At 33.8% G+C, this 19635-nt stretch overlaps 1 protein-coding gene across 3 annotated transcripts in view; it reads right to left on the bottom strand.

Annotated features, from left to right (window-relative positions):
• The window catches only part of NRXN1 (neurexin 1), a 1023581-nt gene that overhangs the window by 893708 nt on the left and 110238 nt on the right, over window positions 1-19635 (bottom strand). For all 3 annotated transcript variants that reach the window (XM_058164969.1, XM_058164968.1, XM_058164970.1), the window contains exon 3: window positions 15915-15944. In XM_058164969.1, the coding sequence (XP_058020952.1) occupies window positions 15915-15944 (30 nt within the window). The remainder of the gene's footprint in view (window positions 1-15914; window positions 15945-19635) is intronic.

Below are 19635 nucleotides of genomic sequence, written 5' to 3'. Positions count from 1 at the left end.
TTAAATTTATGGGTTTTAATTGGGTTTTTGTTTTATATTTTAATAACGGGCTTATAGAATAAGTTTTTTAATTGTTTTTATATTGTATTTATGTGTTTATGTGTTTTTTAAGTGCCTGTAAACCGCCCTGAGTCCTTCGGGAGATAGGGCGGTATATAAATATGATTAATAAATAAATAATAAATAAATAATACATTTACTTGTAAATATCAAACTTTCCCAACCTGAAACCCTCCAGTTGTATTGGCCCTAATTTTCATAAAGATAAAACATGTCCACTGCTAAAAGATACGACATTAAATTATTATTGAATAACCATGCAAAAGTTTGCAATAGAGCCAGCACCATATTTGTTTGCAAAGATTTGTTTTCTTTATTTATTTCTATTTTTTCCATGTATTTTCAATTATTGCTATCATGAGCATCGCTTCTTTTACAAAAGCAAATTTTGAATGTAACAGTTCTTGTAATACATTTGTCCTATTTTCTTCACTCTTAGAAGGCACAGCTGGTGCTCCAGGATAATGGTCAAATTCAGTCATTCTTACTGTGCAAAGCAACTGTGGTTTAAAATAGCTAATTGTTCTTTGGGAAAGATGAAAGTAGAATTGAGAAGCCACTACATCTTTTCTTTAGGAGATCATTAAAATGGTTTCTGTATTATTCTATTTTTGTAAGGACTGAACATAGCAAAGTAGGAATCAGGGATTCTTAGGTCAGATGGTGCAAGGAAAAAATGTTTTTGTATCTCAAAGCTAAGAAAAGCTTAGCTAAAAGCCTAGAATTTAAACACTGGGAGATCTTCTAAGACTACTTTCTTGCCTATTTCATAGCAGCTTACTCAGCTGTGATGAGGCTATAAAGCTTCTGATATTTATAAAATGTGAGCATGAATTTCTAGAAAATCAACATTTTATGCAAGATATGAAGTCTGACATTTTTCAATGATAACTGGCATGCATTATGGCTTCTGGATGGAGAGTAGGGAAGTTAGATGAAACCAAGAAGCAGAACTAAGAATAATAGAGATGTATTTTCAAATTCATTAGAAGCTATTTCACAGAAATAAGAAATTGAGTCTAGCTTAAGAAGAAAAACCATTTAAAATTTAAATGTTTTAAAGTTTAAAGAAAAAACAGCAATCAGAAAAACTCTAAAGCTATTCCCCATTTTCTCTCACACTTTCTCATATACATCCTTAGCAAATAAGCTGGACAGCTTTAGAACAGCTTTAAACTAATAGAAGCTGAGGAGAATTAAACAACATTTGGGTAGTTTTCTGTATGAAATATATATTTCTTCAAGTAATAGTAGAACAGGAAACTAGACAACTTAAAACTAATACCTAACTTTGTAAAAACCTGGGCAATTTTTAAAATATGGATTGAAGATTTGATATTCAGTTATGAAATAATGCAATCTGTGCTAGGTCCTTTTGACTTGATTCTACCACATTACATATGTAGACCAGAAAATTCTATGACTAAAATGTCCAGATTTTTTAAAAAAAATATGAATGGCATATGAATTTTACTTGTTTAGGCAGCCAATGAAAATTAATTTTACTGTTACTTTCATGTGATCCTATTACAGTCGAGAAGATGGAACCCTCACTGTGAGACATCAGTACATTAGAGAGGGTCCAGAGAATTTTACTAGGAGAGTTCTCAAATCTTCTGCTCGAAGTAAAAGTCCCTATACCACCAGGCTTGAAATCTTAGGTCTAGAAAACCTCGAACTATGTCATCTACATTTTGACCTATGCTTAGTTCATAAGATTATTTATCAAAATGTTCTACCTATAAATGAATACTTTAATTTCAACCACAATAATACAAGGGTCATCAATAGATTTAAACTCAATGTAATTCGCTCCAATCTTAATTGTAGAAAATATGATTTTTGCAATAGAGTAATAAATGTCTGGAACAATCTACATGATCCTGTTGTTAGTCTCTCTAATTCCCATACCTTTTACCGTAAACTGTCTACCGTGGACCTTTCATGTTTCTTAAGAGGTCCCTAAAGGGGGGGGGTGCATAAGCGCACCAGCGTGCCTACCATCCCTGTCCTACTGTTCCCAATTATATGTAATCATTCTATGTGTTTATGGCTAAGTTTTGCCTATTTATATCCTTTTTTTTGTGCCAAAAAATTTTCATGTGTCCATGTCTGTGTCTACTCTGTTACTTGTTTTCTTGTATTTGTTGATCAAATAAATAAATAAATAAATAAATAAATAAATAAATAAATAAATAAATAACTTGGCAGTTGGCTTCTTCTTGGCATCATCTGGTATGCTTAATTCCATGGCATACAAAAATTCTACTAATTAAATTCTGCATATTAATATACTGTATAAGAGGAGAATGCTAAAGGCAAAAGATACCTTTTATTATCAGTGGGCAATTTTAGAAATCAGTACTGTAGATTGCTGAAGACAGTCATTCAGTTTGAACTTTTCAACTTTTTCAAATTGTATAAATGGACAAAGCAGAGTATACATAGCAGCAATGTTATCTTGAATTCCTGATACCAGACACAGGATGGAAACAAGTAAAAGGTGAAAAAGTGAGAAAATAAGGAAAATGCAAAATATTTCAAGTATTAAATATTTGTCATCTGTTATTTAATTTGTATCCATTATTAATATAGTAAACAAACCGTGAAACCTGAAAAGTGACCTGCAAATGAAGAAAAACGGGTCTGTGCCGTTTCTATCTGCTGGAGGAAAATTAAATAAATGCAACCAAATGTGTTCATTACAAATATAGATAGAATTAATCTTTGATGGAGATTACTGAAATGTTCTTAATTTCTTTAAGATAATCACATATGGTTGCGCAAAAGGGAGTATTATATTAGTATGTTTAAGGACTCTTCTTCTACCAGCTTTACTGTTATTTGTGAATATGATCAACTTTTTAAACCTTTGTGCTTCAGCCTGAAAATAGTACATGGAAATTTAAAATACTGCTTTATAGGGCCATACAAATTCCAAAGTCTCTGAGCAGCTTACAATATACCAACAAATAGAATTAAAATTTAGTAATAAGATCCATTCATGACAGAATTACATACATTGAGGGTAATGTGATTTTGCTAATACCCAAATGCTTTCTGCAAAGCCATATTTTCAAGTCTATTTTGAAACAAGAAAGGGTCAGTATGATTTGGTGTTTTAGATATCTGGGGAAGACTATTATTGAAGCTTTTGCTGTTTTAATAACTAATTTCTTCCATTTTCAAAATATATAGTGGGACATCACACACACTTGGATGGAAATAAAATGTTATACACAAACCTACACAAATCACTTCAGTATAAAGAGGTATGGATATATGTGAAGATGAATAATAATTTCAGTATTTTGAATACAGGTAGTTCTCAATTTATGACCAATTGATTAGTGAACATTCAAAAATTTTAACCTTAATCACATATGGCATTTCTTTGGTCCTTATTAATAAAAATGTCAGTTTGCTCTTGCAGAAAAAGTAGCATTGGGGATATCAGACCAACTTTTTCATATATATACAAATTTATGTTCAATCTTACAATGGTATTATGTCCCAGAAGCTGGAAAAATGTGGAATTGTGTACACTACATTTAATTTATGGTGTTTTATCTCTCCACACAATGCAATGTTCTGCTTAATTCCAATATTTGGCCAAAAATGAGGATTAATTAATGTATCTAAGTTCCTTACTACAAAGTTTATCTTGCACTGAATCTAAATTTGCATTAATAATATTTTTTCATCAGCTACCTAAAATAAAATCTCTTTTATTTATGGAAAATATATCTTAAGTCACATAAAGTGAAAAATATGTCATTATGTGCCATATAAATGTAAATAAAAATAAATAATATATATATATATATATATATATAATTTATTCATCAAACACTGTAATTTGGGCAAGACTTCACTTCTACAGATTTTTTTTCTATTTCAAAAAGTCTTTATCCAACTATATTCTCCAGACAGATATTATTAAATTTCAGTATATTTATTAATTACATAGATACAGTATATATATGTACCTAATTGACATATGCCTCAATATGGTAAGCAAGCAATAAAATAAACACTGCAATTAAAAGCAACAAAATTTTTTTGCGTGGTGCCAAATTTAGAAGAGAATAAATAGCTACCACATCAAAATGGGCTCACCCAGTACGTAGGTCCAATTCCAGGGTCTTTATCACCTTACAAAAGGCTGAAAAATATAGCACTGCTGCTAAATAACAGTTTATAAACAAGAAATGTCTATATGCCCTCTTGGGGTTGGCAAGTTATTTGGGGCTGAGGGATGTGCATTATATGAAATTTGGCTTTATAAATGTTGATAATATGGGATGAGGAAAGAGGAGGGGATAGTGTTTTCTGATATCAACATCTGTATTGAATCCCGAAAGGCAGTTTTGGTGAGTTGCCATGGTCAAGCGATCCAAAATTATTTTATTGTATTTAAACTGGCAATGATTGGGTTAAAGCTACAGAAAAACAGGCACTCCAGATGGCTAGGAAGGAAAGAAAAGCAAGCTGGAGATGGAGTTAAAGCTGAAGGATGTAGAAAGGGAAAATAAATTAGCCAGGCAAGCAGGAAGTTTAAATGGGTCAAAGAAAAAATGTAATTAAAAAAATAAACCAGGTAGCTCATCTTAAATGCCAGCTGCTCAGGAACAACAGAAGAGGATTATCACTCTCCTGCCCAAGTTTGTGAGTTTTCTGGATGTATCTGGTCAGCAACTGTATAGAAGAAAATTCTGAATGAGCTATTAGACTGATTCAGCAAGATTCTTCTTTTCCCTTTATGTAAAAAAGACTAAAGTGATGATGATGGCTTAAATAGGGTATACATTTGTGTAAATAACTTTTTACATATAATTTTATAAATATGTAAAGGGAATTTAGACATCTTTAATATATAAAAATAACTGAAAAACACATACTTAACAGAAAAAATTATATAATTCACTACTTAGACCTAACAGGATTGACATTTGGATAATAAAATGGATATGTATATATACTATGTTATAGGAAATTTAGGGAAAGGGGAAGCTGGTTTATAAGGAGCTCAAACAGGATGCTAAAACAGGAAATTTGAGGAAATTAATTTCCAAATTAATTCTTTGCTACTGCAATTAAGGAATTTTTTCACTGTTGGGACAGTTCCTACACTTACAACAAGCCCCTATAATCCCTTCTGTTTTTCAAAATAGTATCTGGAAATAAAAATGGGAAAGAAAATTTGAAATGTACAGAACATAGTTTTAGTACACTGGATGGGCATAAACACAATATGGGAGGAAAGGATTCATAGAAAAAAAATCCTTGCTTTTATCTAATTCAAAATGACAGCTTTTGTAAGTGCTATGTATTAAGAATAAACAACATTTTGTGGTTCTGTTGCATATACTGGAAGTGAAACATGTGGCCTAATCTTCTGACATTTCCAATGTCATTTTTTGCAGAGCCAGTTTGAAACTGAAGAAATGTTGGAGCTAATTCTCCCTTTCTTTTGGAATATCAAACGTTATCAGCTTTTTCCCACTGGTTGCTACCTACGCTGTAAAAAACATGCATGTTAAATAGAAGATTGAATTTAACATCGCTCGTAGTTTGGCTAGTAGAAGTATAGGACACAAGAAATTTCTGGAGGTCAATGTTCAAGAACTAAAGTATGGGGCAATATTGCAGAAAGCTTAGAAGAGCAAGAAACAAGAAAGACAGAAATGATGTCTGATAGACTTCTATTTTCTGTTTCTCCAGAAAGACGTGAGAAACATGTGTTTCAAAACAGAAGATAAGACCAGTGGGAATATTAGTTTATAACATAACATAACATACTGACAGAGTTGGAAGGGACTTTGTAGGTCTTCCAGTCCAACCCCCTGCCCAGGCAGGAAACGCTACACCATTTCAGACAAATGGCTATCCAACATTTTCTTAAAAATTTCCAGAGTTGGTGCATTCACAACTTCTGCAGGCAAGTTGTTCCACTTATTGATTGTTCTAACTGTCAGGAAATTTCTCCTTAGTTCTAAGTTGCTTCTCTCCTTGATTAGTTTCCACCCATTGCTTCTTGTTCTACCCTCAGGTGCTTTGGAGAATAGTTTGACCCCCTCTTCTTCCTGGCAACCCCTGAGATATTGGAACACTGCTATCATGTCTCCCCTAGTCCTTTTCATTAAACTAGACATTTATTTATTTATTTATTTATTTTATTCGATTTTTATACCGCCCTTCTCCCGAAGGACTCAGGGCGGTGTACAGCCAGATAAAAATCCACAATATACACTTTAAAACAAGATTAAAACAAAACATATTACAAGATGGCCAAAATTTAAAACAGTTTAAAACCCTAAACTATAAATAGCCCCAGTTAAAATTTAGTAAAACATCTAAGCCAGTCCCGCTTGAATAAATAGGTGCGTTTTCAGCTCACGGCGAAAAGTCCGAAGATCAGGCACTTGACGTAAACCAGGTGGAAGTTCGTTCCAAAGCATAGGAGCTCCAACAGAGAAGGCCCTACCCCTGGGGGCCGCCAGCCGACATTGTCTGGCGGACGGCACCCTGAGAAGGCCCTCTCTGTGTGAGCGTACGGGTCGGTGGGAGGCATAGGGTAACAGCAGACGGTCCCGTAAGTACCCGGGCCCTAAGCCATGGAGCGCTTTAAAGGTGGTAACCAGAATCTTAAAGCGCACCCGAAAGACCACAGGAAGCCAGTGCAAACTGCACAGGATTGGTGTTACACTATTACCCGCGCAGCTGCATTCTGGACTAGCTGCAGCCTCCGGGTGCACTTCAAGGGCAGCCCCATGTAGAGAGCATTGCAATAATCCAAACGGGAAGTGACAAGAGCATGAGTGACCGTGCATAAGGCATCCAAATGGTCGTCAAATGACATACCCAGTTCCTGCAACTGTTTTTCATATGTTTTAGCCTCCAGTCCCCTAATCATCTTTGTTACTCTTCTCTGCACTCTTTATAGAGTCTCAACATCTTTTTTACATCATGGCGACCAAAATTGAATGCAATATTCCAAGTGTGGCCTTATCAAGGCATTATAAAGTGGTATTAACACTTCACGTGATCTTGATTCTATCCCTCTGTTTATGCAGCCCAGAACTGTTGGCTTTTTGGGCAGCTGCTGCACACTTCTGGCTCATATCTAAATGGTTGTCCACTAGGACTCCAAGATCCCTCTCACAGTTACTACTATTGAGCAAGGTACCACATATACGGTACTTGTGCATTTTGGTTTTTTTTCCTAAATGTAGAACCTTGGCCAATAAAGAATTCTATTCTATTCTATATCTGCTGTTCTCTTTATGTATATATAAAACTGTAGCGGCAAATTTATTTACCTAATTATACTGCATTAATTGCACTAATCTGCACAGCATTTTCAGGGTTGTAATCCAAAACGATCTTCTGATGTCATTTGGTAAGAGTTATTACTTAACTTCTGAGTAAATATTTTCACGATTAAAAATGTCTCTCCACTAAATAGGGTATTACAAAATCAGACAATGCTACTAGTGCAATAAAAGTATTGTAACACAGAAGCCAGATCATTCATCTCAATAATTTAAAACACTGCAACTCTCAAGACAATACATTTTGAACACAAACAAAATATCCTACCTCATCAAAAGCAAAATAAGGTCAAATCTGTTTTTCAAAGGAAGACCTACATTGATCTATATTTTGAATGCTCTCCATCCTAACTTTCTTAGGTGATAGCAATACCGAATAGGACATTTGATACTTGTCACAAATTTAAGCATTTATATGACACCTCACCTCAGTAAATTTCATAATTTCCCCATACAACGAACTGTTACTATGCATTGTTTAGCTAAAGTAATAATATAAAAACAGATTCAAAAAGTGTGTGTGTGTGTGTGTGTGTGTGTGTGTGTGTGTGTGTGTGTGTGTATTTCCCAGGATTTTCAATTTCATAGCATTGGGGGGGATCTGTATTTTCAGAATTTCCAAAACTTTTATATTACTAGTGCTTATGATATGCATAGCTTTGCAAAATACAAAATAATGATGGAAAATCCTTTCCCCCCTTACTAGTCCCTTGCTTTCTCTGATATTCACAAGTATGGATCTGATACCTGCTACAGACTCCTGTGCACCAATCTACATATAAAATAAAGAGAACCATTTGATGGAATATTGACTATATAGGGTGTAGATATTTGACTCTTCTGAGATAAGTCCCCCTGACATTTAGGCAATGTGATCGTTTATTTTTATTAGTATGTTTTTCTCTCTCAACTACATTCATTCATAATACCTGGTTTGGCTTGGATAGAGAATAACAATAAGAGAGAAAAAGAGACTCTGTTTTCTAAATTAAATTTTTATTTTTAATCTAATTTATGTCATGACCAGAAACAAAAATAAAGAAAAATATGTACTTTTTCAAAAGAAGTATTATTTGAATGTAAGCTTTCTTTTTTTCTTTTTTTAATACCATGGTAAAATTTGCTGAATGATGACTTGTGCTCACTGATTTATTTACAAATTCTCCTACCTCTTCTTCCTATTAAAGCACTCATTCAAATGGGAATACAAAGTATAGAAGCAAATATCAAATGTCAATAATAAGACATCATTAAACTGAAAATAGCAAAGAGAAAGAAGCAAGGATCCAAATTTAAAAAAATATATATTTATTAAGCAAGAATAAAATAAATGCTTGTTTAAACTGAAACGTATTCCGTTAGGAGTGGAATTCATAGATAGAGGTAGATCTTCTGAAGAACCAGCAATCTTTTGTTGCACTAGCACCTACTGAAATTTACAAGTACTTTAAGAGGAATCCAACAGCTGATCTTAAAATAATGGAGAAGCACCTTTAGGAAAAGATGCACAATCCTTCAAGCAGCCATTATTTTAAAATCAGCATTCTAAAAGGAATTATATTCAGAAAAAAATGTAACAAATATGAAACGTAATATAAAGCAGCTAACTTGTGTGGTCATTTTAGAACAAAAATATTATATATAAGTGATGCAATCTTGCAACTTAAAAGGTCAAAACATAATGCTAATAATAAGATGGAATCTGTGATTTAATAATTAGGGGGTTGAATTAGGACTGTAAATTGGACCTAGAGAAACTTGAACTGGCCAATAGCGCTCTAAGTTAGCTTCCTTCAATTTGGATGCCTCCAGATACACAATCCTTCAGTTGCATAACCATAAGGATATGTGGAGGGAATAATATGTTTGGATTATTACTTGGGAGGTTGGAATCTTGCTCATTCTCCTAAATCCCATGTAGAAAAGTTGAAATCAAATTGAACAATATAAATAATTTTGTTTATTCTGAAATACCACAAAAACTGCAAAGCTGAAATATTTACTTGGATCAACAGATCACATTCTGAGCACTTGAAAGTCTACAAACTATTTTTCACCGGCAAAAAAATAAGTGCAATCAAAGATACTGCCTTGTTCTTCTCCATTTCTCATATTTGGAAAATAAACAAATGTAACAAGTCTTATTTTCAGAAAACACCTGAAAGGATGACACACAGGCTAAGGTGATCTGTGGCCTTGGTCTTAGTAATTCTGAGAAACAAAGCCACATGGGTTAGCCTAACTGAATTACTTCCAAAAGTTTTCTTGGGGTGGATTGGTTGGTTGGTTGGTTGAAGAAAATCAACAAGAAAAAGAACATGTTATTCTTATACAAAACACACCTATTCTGTATCATTGCAATAAAGTAAAAGTTTGGCACTTTGAGAAAAAAAGTAGCTTAGTGAATTGGTAATTACTGCTTTATTGCTGTTGCTTTGAGAAAGGGCACAATATATTGTCCCGCAGTTTCACAATAGAAACAAACTTACCTCCAAAACCAATTATATTTACTTCTAAGAAATCATTATAGCAGATTGTATACCCTCTTTGAAATAATAGGTTTATGAAATTAGTTTAGATATTTTTTTTAGAGATTTGGTGTTCCTCCTTACCCAACTGTCTCACCATGTTATTTTTTTTTTCAACCATTCCACCTTGAACAGTGATTCTGAATTAGTTTTAAAGTGTATTGTAGAAATGCAATAGCTGGGGATTTCATTTCTAGAATGAAATTTATCAATAACACATGAATAATTTTCCTATTCTTATGTAAACTACAGCTTCTTGTTTCATTGTTCTACAAAACTGAGATATTTATGGGAACACTTCGCTTCACTTATTTTAAAGGGATTTCTAACACAGTGGGAAATCAACTGTTGACAGCAGATTCTCATTATTTTATGTGAAAAGAAATAAGTACTACCCAAATCACCTCATGAAATTATAAACTCTGTGTATCTCATGAACAGCAAGTATTTGCCACTTTGCAATTGTGCATTCTATTCCTCTCTCTCCATCTTTCATTTATCCTACAACCTATCTAGAGTTGGAGAAGTCCTAATCTATGGATTTAGATCATACTACTTTACTTTCTCTACTTTCCTTACTGAACTAGGATGTTTAAGCCCCATGTCTGACATAGCGACAAATATTTCAGGTAAAGTGCAAATGACATCAAATTACACTTCTACAATTATCCTAAAGGTGCTTTTTCTGGAGGCAACTTGTTTCTTCTTTGAAGATGTTTTGCATCTCATTCAAGAAGCTTCTTTAGCTCTGACAGGATAGTGGGGAATGGAAGGATTTATATTCCATTTACTACTATCCTGTCAGAGCTGAAGAAGCTTCTTGGATGAGAAGCGAAATGTCTTCAAAGAAAAAAGAAGAAAGTCCAGTTGCCTCCAGAAAAAGCACCTTTGGGACAACCATGACTTGGATGACTGAGAATCTCTACAGACATTTCCACAATTACATTTCTAGTATTAACACAATGCAACAAGATTTGCCATTACCTTAAACTTTACATCAAATTTTAATAAACGTGTATTATTTGTAAGGATAGCAATTCTATTATCATGTGATAATATATATAATCACAGTTTGAAGATCAGTAAGTCATAATTTATGGGATTATTAAATACCATGTGTGATTCTTTTGTACTAACTTAACTGCAGTGATTCACTTAACAACTGTGACAAGAAAGATCATAAAATGGGGCAAAACTCACTTAACAGAAATTTGTTAAGCTCAATAAGTGATTGTAAGTTGAGGACTATCTGTAATAACAGAATCCTGTTGATTCTAATGTGTTAGGTTGACAGATACAAAACTTTAGACATTGAACGGTTCAAATGGTACTAATGGAATGGAACTTCAGACACTGACCAGATCACCAAACTGCCAAAGTCTTTATACTATTATCTGGGGGGTGGGGGGAGATCATGTTGTCTTACTATTATACAGTAATAGATCAAAGAAAGAGGAGGGATCCAGAAAGAAGCTTGCAACAAGAATGTTAAGAGGGGTTGTTTAAAGATATTAGAGTACTATCTGTGAGTATTTTCTTTTCTACAGTTGTATCTCTTTTGGTGATGTAACAATACATATGGATTATTTACTTAGAGCACTGCAAAACATCGTCAATGTACATTTGGGACAGATTTCGTTTTTTAACTACTTGGCATTCAATACTGAGCTTCTTTAACAGTCATTATGAATTTTGATGCCATTTAGATTTTTCAAGCAAAACTTATTCCAAAAAACTGGACCTTCCAAAGCTGGTGAAATTAGTTATATGACCATGTAAATAAGGAAAAACAAAGCTAACTCAGAAATAGAGACTTTGAACTTTCTTTTGATTTAATTGATTTAATTGTGATTTAATTTAATTGATTTAATTATGGGGCATGAAAATAAAACTAATTGCTTTGGCTGTTTGTTCCTTTAAAAACAGTGTAAAAGATGGAAAGGGGACAAAATAGGGGGACAATAAAAATAAAAAAGTCAGTTTGGTCTAGTGATTAAGACATAGGACAGAAACCAGGAGACTACAAGTTTTAGTCCTGCTTTAGAAGCTGTGAATTTATGGATATGGTGGACCCAAAACTGATTTTTTGTGTGGGGGGGTTAATTTAGAGGGAGCTTCTTGTTTTCAGGAAGTGTGGTTCAGAATGGATTTGAGGGTCACAAAAATAAAACAAAAATGTTCAGGGGTCACTTACAGTCAAGGCTTTAAGGCTTTTTTGCCATGAGTTCCTTTGAGAGTCTGTTGTTTTAATGAACCCCCCCATCCAAGTTAACTGACTCTCCCTAAAATCTACCTATGTACCTACAAAGGGTATATGGACCTGGGTTAAGAACCACTGGCTTAGACTATAAAGGATTATTGTGTGAAAATGGGATTGTTGATTAAATCCCTATTTGCTATCAAACTTATTGGATGAGGTTTCATAATCTTTATTCCATAATCGTGTCGGGATTTGTTTTTGTTTTTTCAAAAATCATGCATATTAACTCAAGTTCCATGTCAGAAGGAGGGACAAATATAATAAATATTGGCAAGAAGGAAATAAATTGCAGGTTTTAGACAAATGGTAAAAATATATTAGTTCTGATGATGCTATTGTGTGTTTAAAAGTTGTAGATTGCTGATTTTTGCCATAATGACTGCTAATATAAAGCTTTTATATGATATGGTTAATATATAAAATAGGAAAACAGTTCCAACAACGTTAGGTATATATATTTCATTCTTCATATGTCAATGACCATGTGTTCACCATATGTCCACAAATCATTTATCCTTAGGGGGTATGTTTTATTAGAAGCGAATGTGTTTTCTTCCCACTGGGCCATGACATTGTTGCTGTCACTATTTCACCCACTTCCTTGCTGAACTATATATGCAGTAGCAATAATAGATTTGGAAGGGACCTTGGAGGTCATCTAGTCCAACCCCCTGCTCATGCAGGAGACCTGTACTAGGGATTTGACCACTGAACTGCCGACCTTTCTGATCGACAAGTTCAGTATCTTATCCACTCACAGAAAACTCCTGATTATACAAAGCACTTTGAACAGATAAATAATACAGGGTGGGGTTTTTTTTTCCAAATGGTCATTTCTTTTTAGATCTGAATAAATCAAGGCCAGCCCTACATGTGATAGCATGATGGCGTTAGAGGAACTTCTCCTTTATTCACGTTTATATCTCATAAAGAATAATTTGTAATAATATTTTTTTTGAATCCTTCCCATTTACATAAATAATAATGTATAATTCTGGTGCCATATTCCTTGTTTGTTTCAAAACCCACAATCAGTAGGCATTCAAAATGAAACAATATATCCTGATAGGAAAGCTATTTCTAAGGGAATAAAAAAATATATATTGATGTAATTGTTTTCCTCCTCTTGCTTCTTATCTGAACAACTCATTGAATTGTAGCTTTTAGGGCATTTTTAGGCATAGTACCACATATACTAAATTGCAAGATTTTTACATTTTAATTTACAAACGGCAGGAAGGTAAAGTTCTATAATACAGATTAAGGTGAAGAAGCAACATCAGCAAACCTACTCTCAAGAATACAACATTTTCTGTCAGTGCATGTATACCTGAGCCTATTATTAGGCAAAGGGAGGATTTAGGTGTTAAGAATGGACAAAAATATCTCATTTTTTCTTTATTATATTTTTATTGTATTATTACACTTCAGTGATGTCATTCCTGATATTATCTGCCAGGTACAATAAAGCAACTGGCTTCAGGGGCAAATTGTATGCAAGCAGCACCATTTATTGTAGCACTTTGGGTGGTTTACATTCAGTAAAATGGAATGTGAAATGGAGAGTGGCTGAAAATACTGTGGTTCATATATTAACCAAACATACATTGCCAAAACAATTTATTTCCAGAAACACACAAGCATACACACATATTATATATATTTAAATATTTTGACATTCTTTCCAATTGAATTCCTTTTGAGTTCCACTGATATCAACAAAAGAAAATTGGGTATTTCATTTTTCACTTAAAGTCAGTGACACTAAAATGCTTTGGATGGTTCACACTTTATTTTTTATTACTATATACTGATACACTAATTAAGTTTCAAACTTACCAAAGGAAGCAGCAAGAGTTACCTGTTTTTACTTGTTCTTACATAGAAATTTTAATAACAAATTTAAAAGGACAAATAAGGTCTCTTCCACCAAAAAACTTACACAGCCTACTTTCTTTTAATTTTCTGGGTCTCTTGCCTCTCTTGTTGTAATCATGCTTTGAGCTATGCACATAAAGTTAAAAACCTATGCACAAAACTCTTACAGACAAGACTGTAGCCAACCTTCTATAGTAGACAAAAGTTCTGCTCTTATGGTACTCAGACTTACATGTCATTGCAGTGGACCCTGGGCCAAGTTTCCCAACTCAGTTATCTGGTGGCTTCATGCTTAAAGACTGCTTCTGACAGATACACTTTGCATTGGGAGGGCAATGAAAACAGAATTCATACCTCAGATGGTTAGTTGAATTCAGCTTCTCCAGGGCCTGCCTCCGATTGTTCTTCCAAGCTTCTGTCTTAATCCTGGAAAAGCCTCTATCAACCATCCCTATCTTTCCTCCTTTTATTTTCTGGTGTTTGGTGTTTGGCATCACCTTTCTAATATACAATACATATATTGTACACTCACTGAAGTTTTTAGCTATTACCAATTAATTCTCACCTACATTTTTGCCAATCTCTGTCCTATCTTTGAACCATGCATAATTTTTGTACTGGAAAACTTGGCTAATAGACTATATCACCTATATGCTTTTTACATTGATAACATTAGATCATAGTGTCACATCCATGTTATTCATATTCAAGACACAACAAACATTCTTTTTTAAAAACTGAGTCTGTTTTTTTTCCCCCTGACCCTTACCAACTAAGCTTTTCTTGTAAAATAAAAATGCATACCTACCTCCCACCAACACCATGTACCAACACTAAATACATATATAGTACTTGCATCACTCAGACATACTTTACAGTATATAGATGGTTTTTAAAAGAATGGGAAGGGAGGTAAAGGAAGGAAAGAAGAAAGTCATGTAATACCTTTACTTTTACCTATGGATTTGATGAAATGGTTCCATGAAGAAAGTATTGCCAGACGGAAGAGAAAACAAAAGAGAAACAACAGTAAGAGTTGTGTGTGTAAATGTAAATGCCATCACAGTCCAAAACATGAAAAGAGACAAAACTTGAGGCAAATGGTTGAAGACAAATGGAGATGCAGTTGGTGTCACATTTTAAGAATTATTGCTTTCCAACTTTCATGTACATGCAGGAAAATACAGAAGTAACCCATGCTTCATTTTTCAAAGGTATGACACAAAAGTAATATGAACACTGAGTTGGGTGGGCAAGAATTTTCAAGGTGATGAGGTCACATCACTAATTCCATTATGCTGCAAAAAAGTCTTCTTAACATTCCAGAAGCCAAAAACAAATAGTTTCTGCATTTTCCAAACAAACATGCATTAATGCAAAGCAGATTTCTTTTCTTTCTTTTTTTTTGGGGTGGGGGGTATAAATCTAGTGTCTTCTTTCATATCTATCTGAAGAGTGCATTTCAGGTTTTATGATCAACAATATATTAAAACTCATAGCAATTTCTCAATATGATTTTTAGAAATGGCACCCTTTTTAACAATTATTTTATTGTTAGTGGGATGAGAGAAACAATAAAAAATAGAACAGAAGGATTCAGGAGCAAATAGTAAAAAAATAACAGCAACATAAGATATATCTATTTATAGACACACAGTGCAAAAGAAGGGGGGGGGGGAAACGAAAGATGTAACTAGGACTGTGTGATTATTTACAGCCTGAGACAGCTCACAAGCATTTGGCCATCATTTGTTATGATGGACTTTGAAGCAACTACACAAAAAAGAAACAAAGAACTTTTATAAAATAAAATAAAATGATTGAAGCAGAGTGGAAAAGGAGCAGAACCCATACCTTGGTCGCCCATCATCAAGTGCGCCAGACCTTAAAGGGAAACAAGAGCACAGTCAGCAATGAACAAGGGTTCAAGGGAAGGTGGTAGTGTCACAGTGACTTTTTAAATTTCTTTGATAACAGGTGTCTGTCTCCTGTGAGGTATTTGCATAATACTGCAAAGTTAAAGGAGCATGTTTCAACCACCAGTTGGAATTCTTTTGGAGGTGGGAATGGGACAATTGCACTACTATTTGAACACAATAATTCTGAATTACCTTTTATTTTCTTTAAGTATTAAAATGGGTTTTAATGACAAAAATAGTAAGAAAATGATTTCAACTTCAACCAATTCCTAGAATATTTGTTCATAAATCTCATAAATACTTGGATCACATTTTTTTTTTTGCTAGATGGATGCTTCATCCTGCAGTTATAAAATAGTTTCTTTTTACTTATTTATTTATTTTCCAAACCTGGAGTAGTGTCAACCTGAAGAATGGGCTGGGTCTGATCTTTTTCCTCTCATTGAAAATGAGTGTTTCAAATAATTAAATAAAATAATTACTTTTATCACATTGAAATGAAAATGCAAGGGACATCTCCTTGTTTGTGTGAAACATTCAACCTAAAATAAATACTTTTCTGAATATCATCATCATCATCATCATCATCATCATCATCATCATCATCATCCAGTGAATGAAAAGTATAGTATACAGTGGAAGGGGAAGTTCTTGTTATCAGTTGCATTGACCAGCTGAAAATGAATTGCACTTTTGGATCATCAAAATTAAGGTCGGTTTCTTAGCTATTGTTTTTCAAAATTATAAAGAACTATAGTTATACAATTCCTTACCAACCAAATTATCTAAAACATTTTAAAGCTATATTTTCTTAAAGAATCAAATGGGGAATTGGGGACTGTATTTTCCATCCTCTTAAAAGAAATATGCAACATGTTTAATTTTACAAACATTAATAGAAATTAACTTTAGACAAAAGAAACACCTCAATATAAGTCATTTAAAAATAAAACCATAAAATAATATTATATTCCTTTGGGAAGAGGATAGAAGTGTCATAAAATACAGTCTCATGCATTTCATTGTTACACATTTCTTCACACAAATAAGGTTTGAAAAAGAATATGCTGGTTTTCACTTGAAGGTAAGATTACTAAACTTTGCTAAGGCTTCTACTTCACATAGAAAATTGAGCATATATGCAACAAAAAGGTAATATGATCTCCTAAATTTGGAATGCTTTCAAAAGCAGAGTTCATATTGTAAATTTCATATTATCAGTCAATGAAAGAAATACAATTTTAAACAACATAGTAAATTTGCACCACAAACTGGGTTCTGTTACAAATATCAATCCTGCATCTCCATAATCACCTCAATAATTACAGTAACTGTTTTTATTGTAAAGGAATCTATTCCAAGTAAATCCCACTATAAGCAGCAGAAGTTATTCTCAAATAAGTTATAAAAGCAGTCATAAAGTTAAATCCAAAACGTATCTACAGAATGTATCTTCCCTGGATTATATTCTAGAGAACTAAATGGGATTTATTGCATAAATGTACCCCTCCTCCATTTTCTTTCTTATGCAGATTTAAAGTTCTTTCTTGCATTAGAAGTTGTAATATATACAGTTATCAAAACCATATAATATAAGAAATATACAGTTATTCCTTTACAAGGACTGTTGTATAGAAAGTGGTCTCATGGCAAATTCAAAGGGCTTGGATGACATGGATTATCTGGACCACTTTCAGGCTGGGAATTAGGACTGAGACAGTGTTGATTGTGCTTCTGAATGATCTCTGGCAGGAGCTTGATAGAGATAGTGCATCCATCTTTGCTCTTCTTGACCTCTCAGTGGCTCTCAATCATAGTGTCCTTCTGAACTGGCTTCAGGAATTGGGAATGGATGGCACTGTTGTGCTGATTCTCCTCCCTCTGGGGTTTGTTCCAGTTGATGATGATAAGAATGAAGAGGTACAGCACATGACCCCTGCTTTGTGGAGTGCCACAGAGTTTTATTGTATCTTCCCTCTTATCTAACATCTACATGTGGCCATTGGGTGAGGTGATCTGATGGTTTGGGGTGAGGTGTCATTAATATGCTACAGTTTACATTTCCCACCTGGGCTGCCTGAGTGATGCCATGGAGTCCTGTCTCAGTGCCTGGAGGCTGTTGGACACTGGATGGGCACAATGGGTTTTGGCTCAAACCAAGCAAGTTGGAGTGGCTGTAGGTTCTTGGGCTTTCTGGTACCAAAGTTTTTCCATCTCTGGTCCTAAATGGGTGGCACTGTCTCAAATAGACCTGATGCACAATCTGAGCATCTTCTTGGGGTCATGACTCCTCCTGGAACTGTAGATGGTTGCCTTTGAGCTTCACATCAGTTGGTTTGATTCCTGGATTAGAGGGGTCATGACCTCCCATTTGGATTACTGCAATGCACTCTATATGGTACTGCCTTTGATGAGCATTTAAAAGTTTCAGTTGGTACAGAAGGCAGTTGCATAGGTTGCAAATGGTGTCATCTATTCAGCACATGTATCATCTTTCCTTCAGGGGTTGCATTAGTTGTTAGTGTGTTTTCAGATGGAATTCTAGATACTGGTACCCAAATCCTTTATGGCATAGGACTGAGTTACCTGAAGGACTTCTTCCATTTGTTTTTATTCATCCAATCCTGTCTAGAAGGATGGGTATGCACCTTGAGCATGCACTGACCAAGGAATGTCAGTAGACAGGGACCAAAAGTTATGCTTTTCTGCATAGTGCCTGCCTCTTAAACACACTCCCTCCTGAGATTAGGATGGCCCTACCCCTGCTGGTCTTTTGAAAGACCCTGAAGACCTGGTGGTGTTCTTCAAGTATGTGAAGGGTTCTGTTTATGTTGATACCGATGGATTATTTAATTGGTTTTATGAATATTCACCACCTAGAATTACTGGATTGAGATGGATGGTTATACAAAATAAATAAATGAATAATAAATGAATGAATATACTAGGTTTCCTGTCATAAATGGAATTATGAATAATAGAATTTATTCTCACATATTACTCTCACAATATTATTCTCATTTAGCTAGATAGCATAACAATTCATATGGTTTTTAAAAACGATATTAGTTTCTTGTATCTAAATTTTTATATTGCCTGTGTTATCTGTTAACTATATAAATCTTTATATTTTTGGAGAAATGTTGTAATAGACTAAACGAGAATGAAGACAGAAGAAACAACAAAAAGATGAAGTCACAGAGAAAACACCGAGATGTCACATGGGAGAAATGACTGATGTATTAAATGTTTGTTTGCATATAATATAATTTTAAAAAAAAACATTATATAAATCTGCACATTGGTCTGTGACCAAAATAATGTTAAACTGATTTTTTTAAAAAATGTGCAACATTTAACTCTTTTTTTGTTTTAAAATGTAGTGATCTAAAATAAAATAGCTAAGTATGTATGAAGCATTGACATATGAATTACTGTATACAATGAAACTCTTAATAGGGACTGTTGCATATAACATAAGGACAACTAACCTGCTAACTTTGCTACATTATCTTTATTTATTCAGTAAAATGTGAAAGTCTTGGTTGATCAAAGCCATAATCAATGACCAGTGGGTTAAAATATTGAGGAGTCCTATCTTGATGATAATGCAAGCTGTAACTTTATAAAAAAACCGCAAGATAAAAAATATGAAT

This window comes from Ahaetulla prasina, chromosome 1 (assembly GCF_028640845.1).
Source record: "Ahaetulla prasina isolate Xishuangbanna chromosome 1, ASM2864084v1, whole genome shotgun sequence".
NCBI lineage: Eukaryota > Metazoa > Chordata > Lepidosauria > Squamata > Colubridae > Ahaetulla > Ahaetulla prasina.
This window is presented reverse-complemented; position numbering and strand designations above follow the sequence as displayed.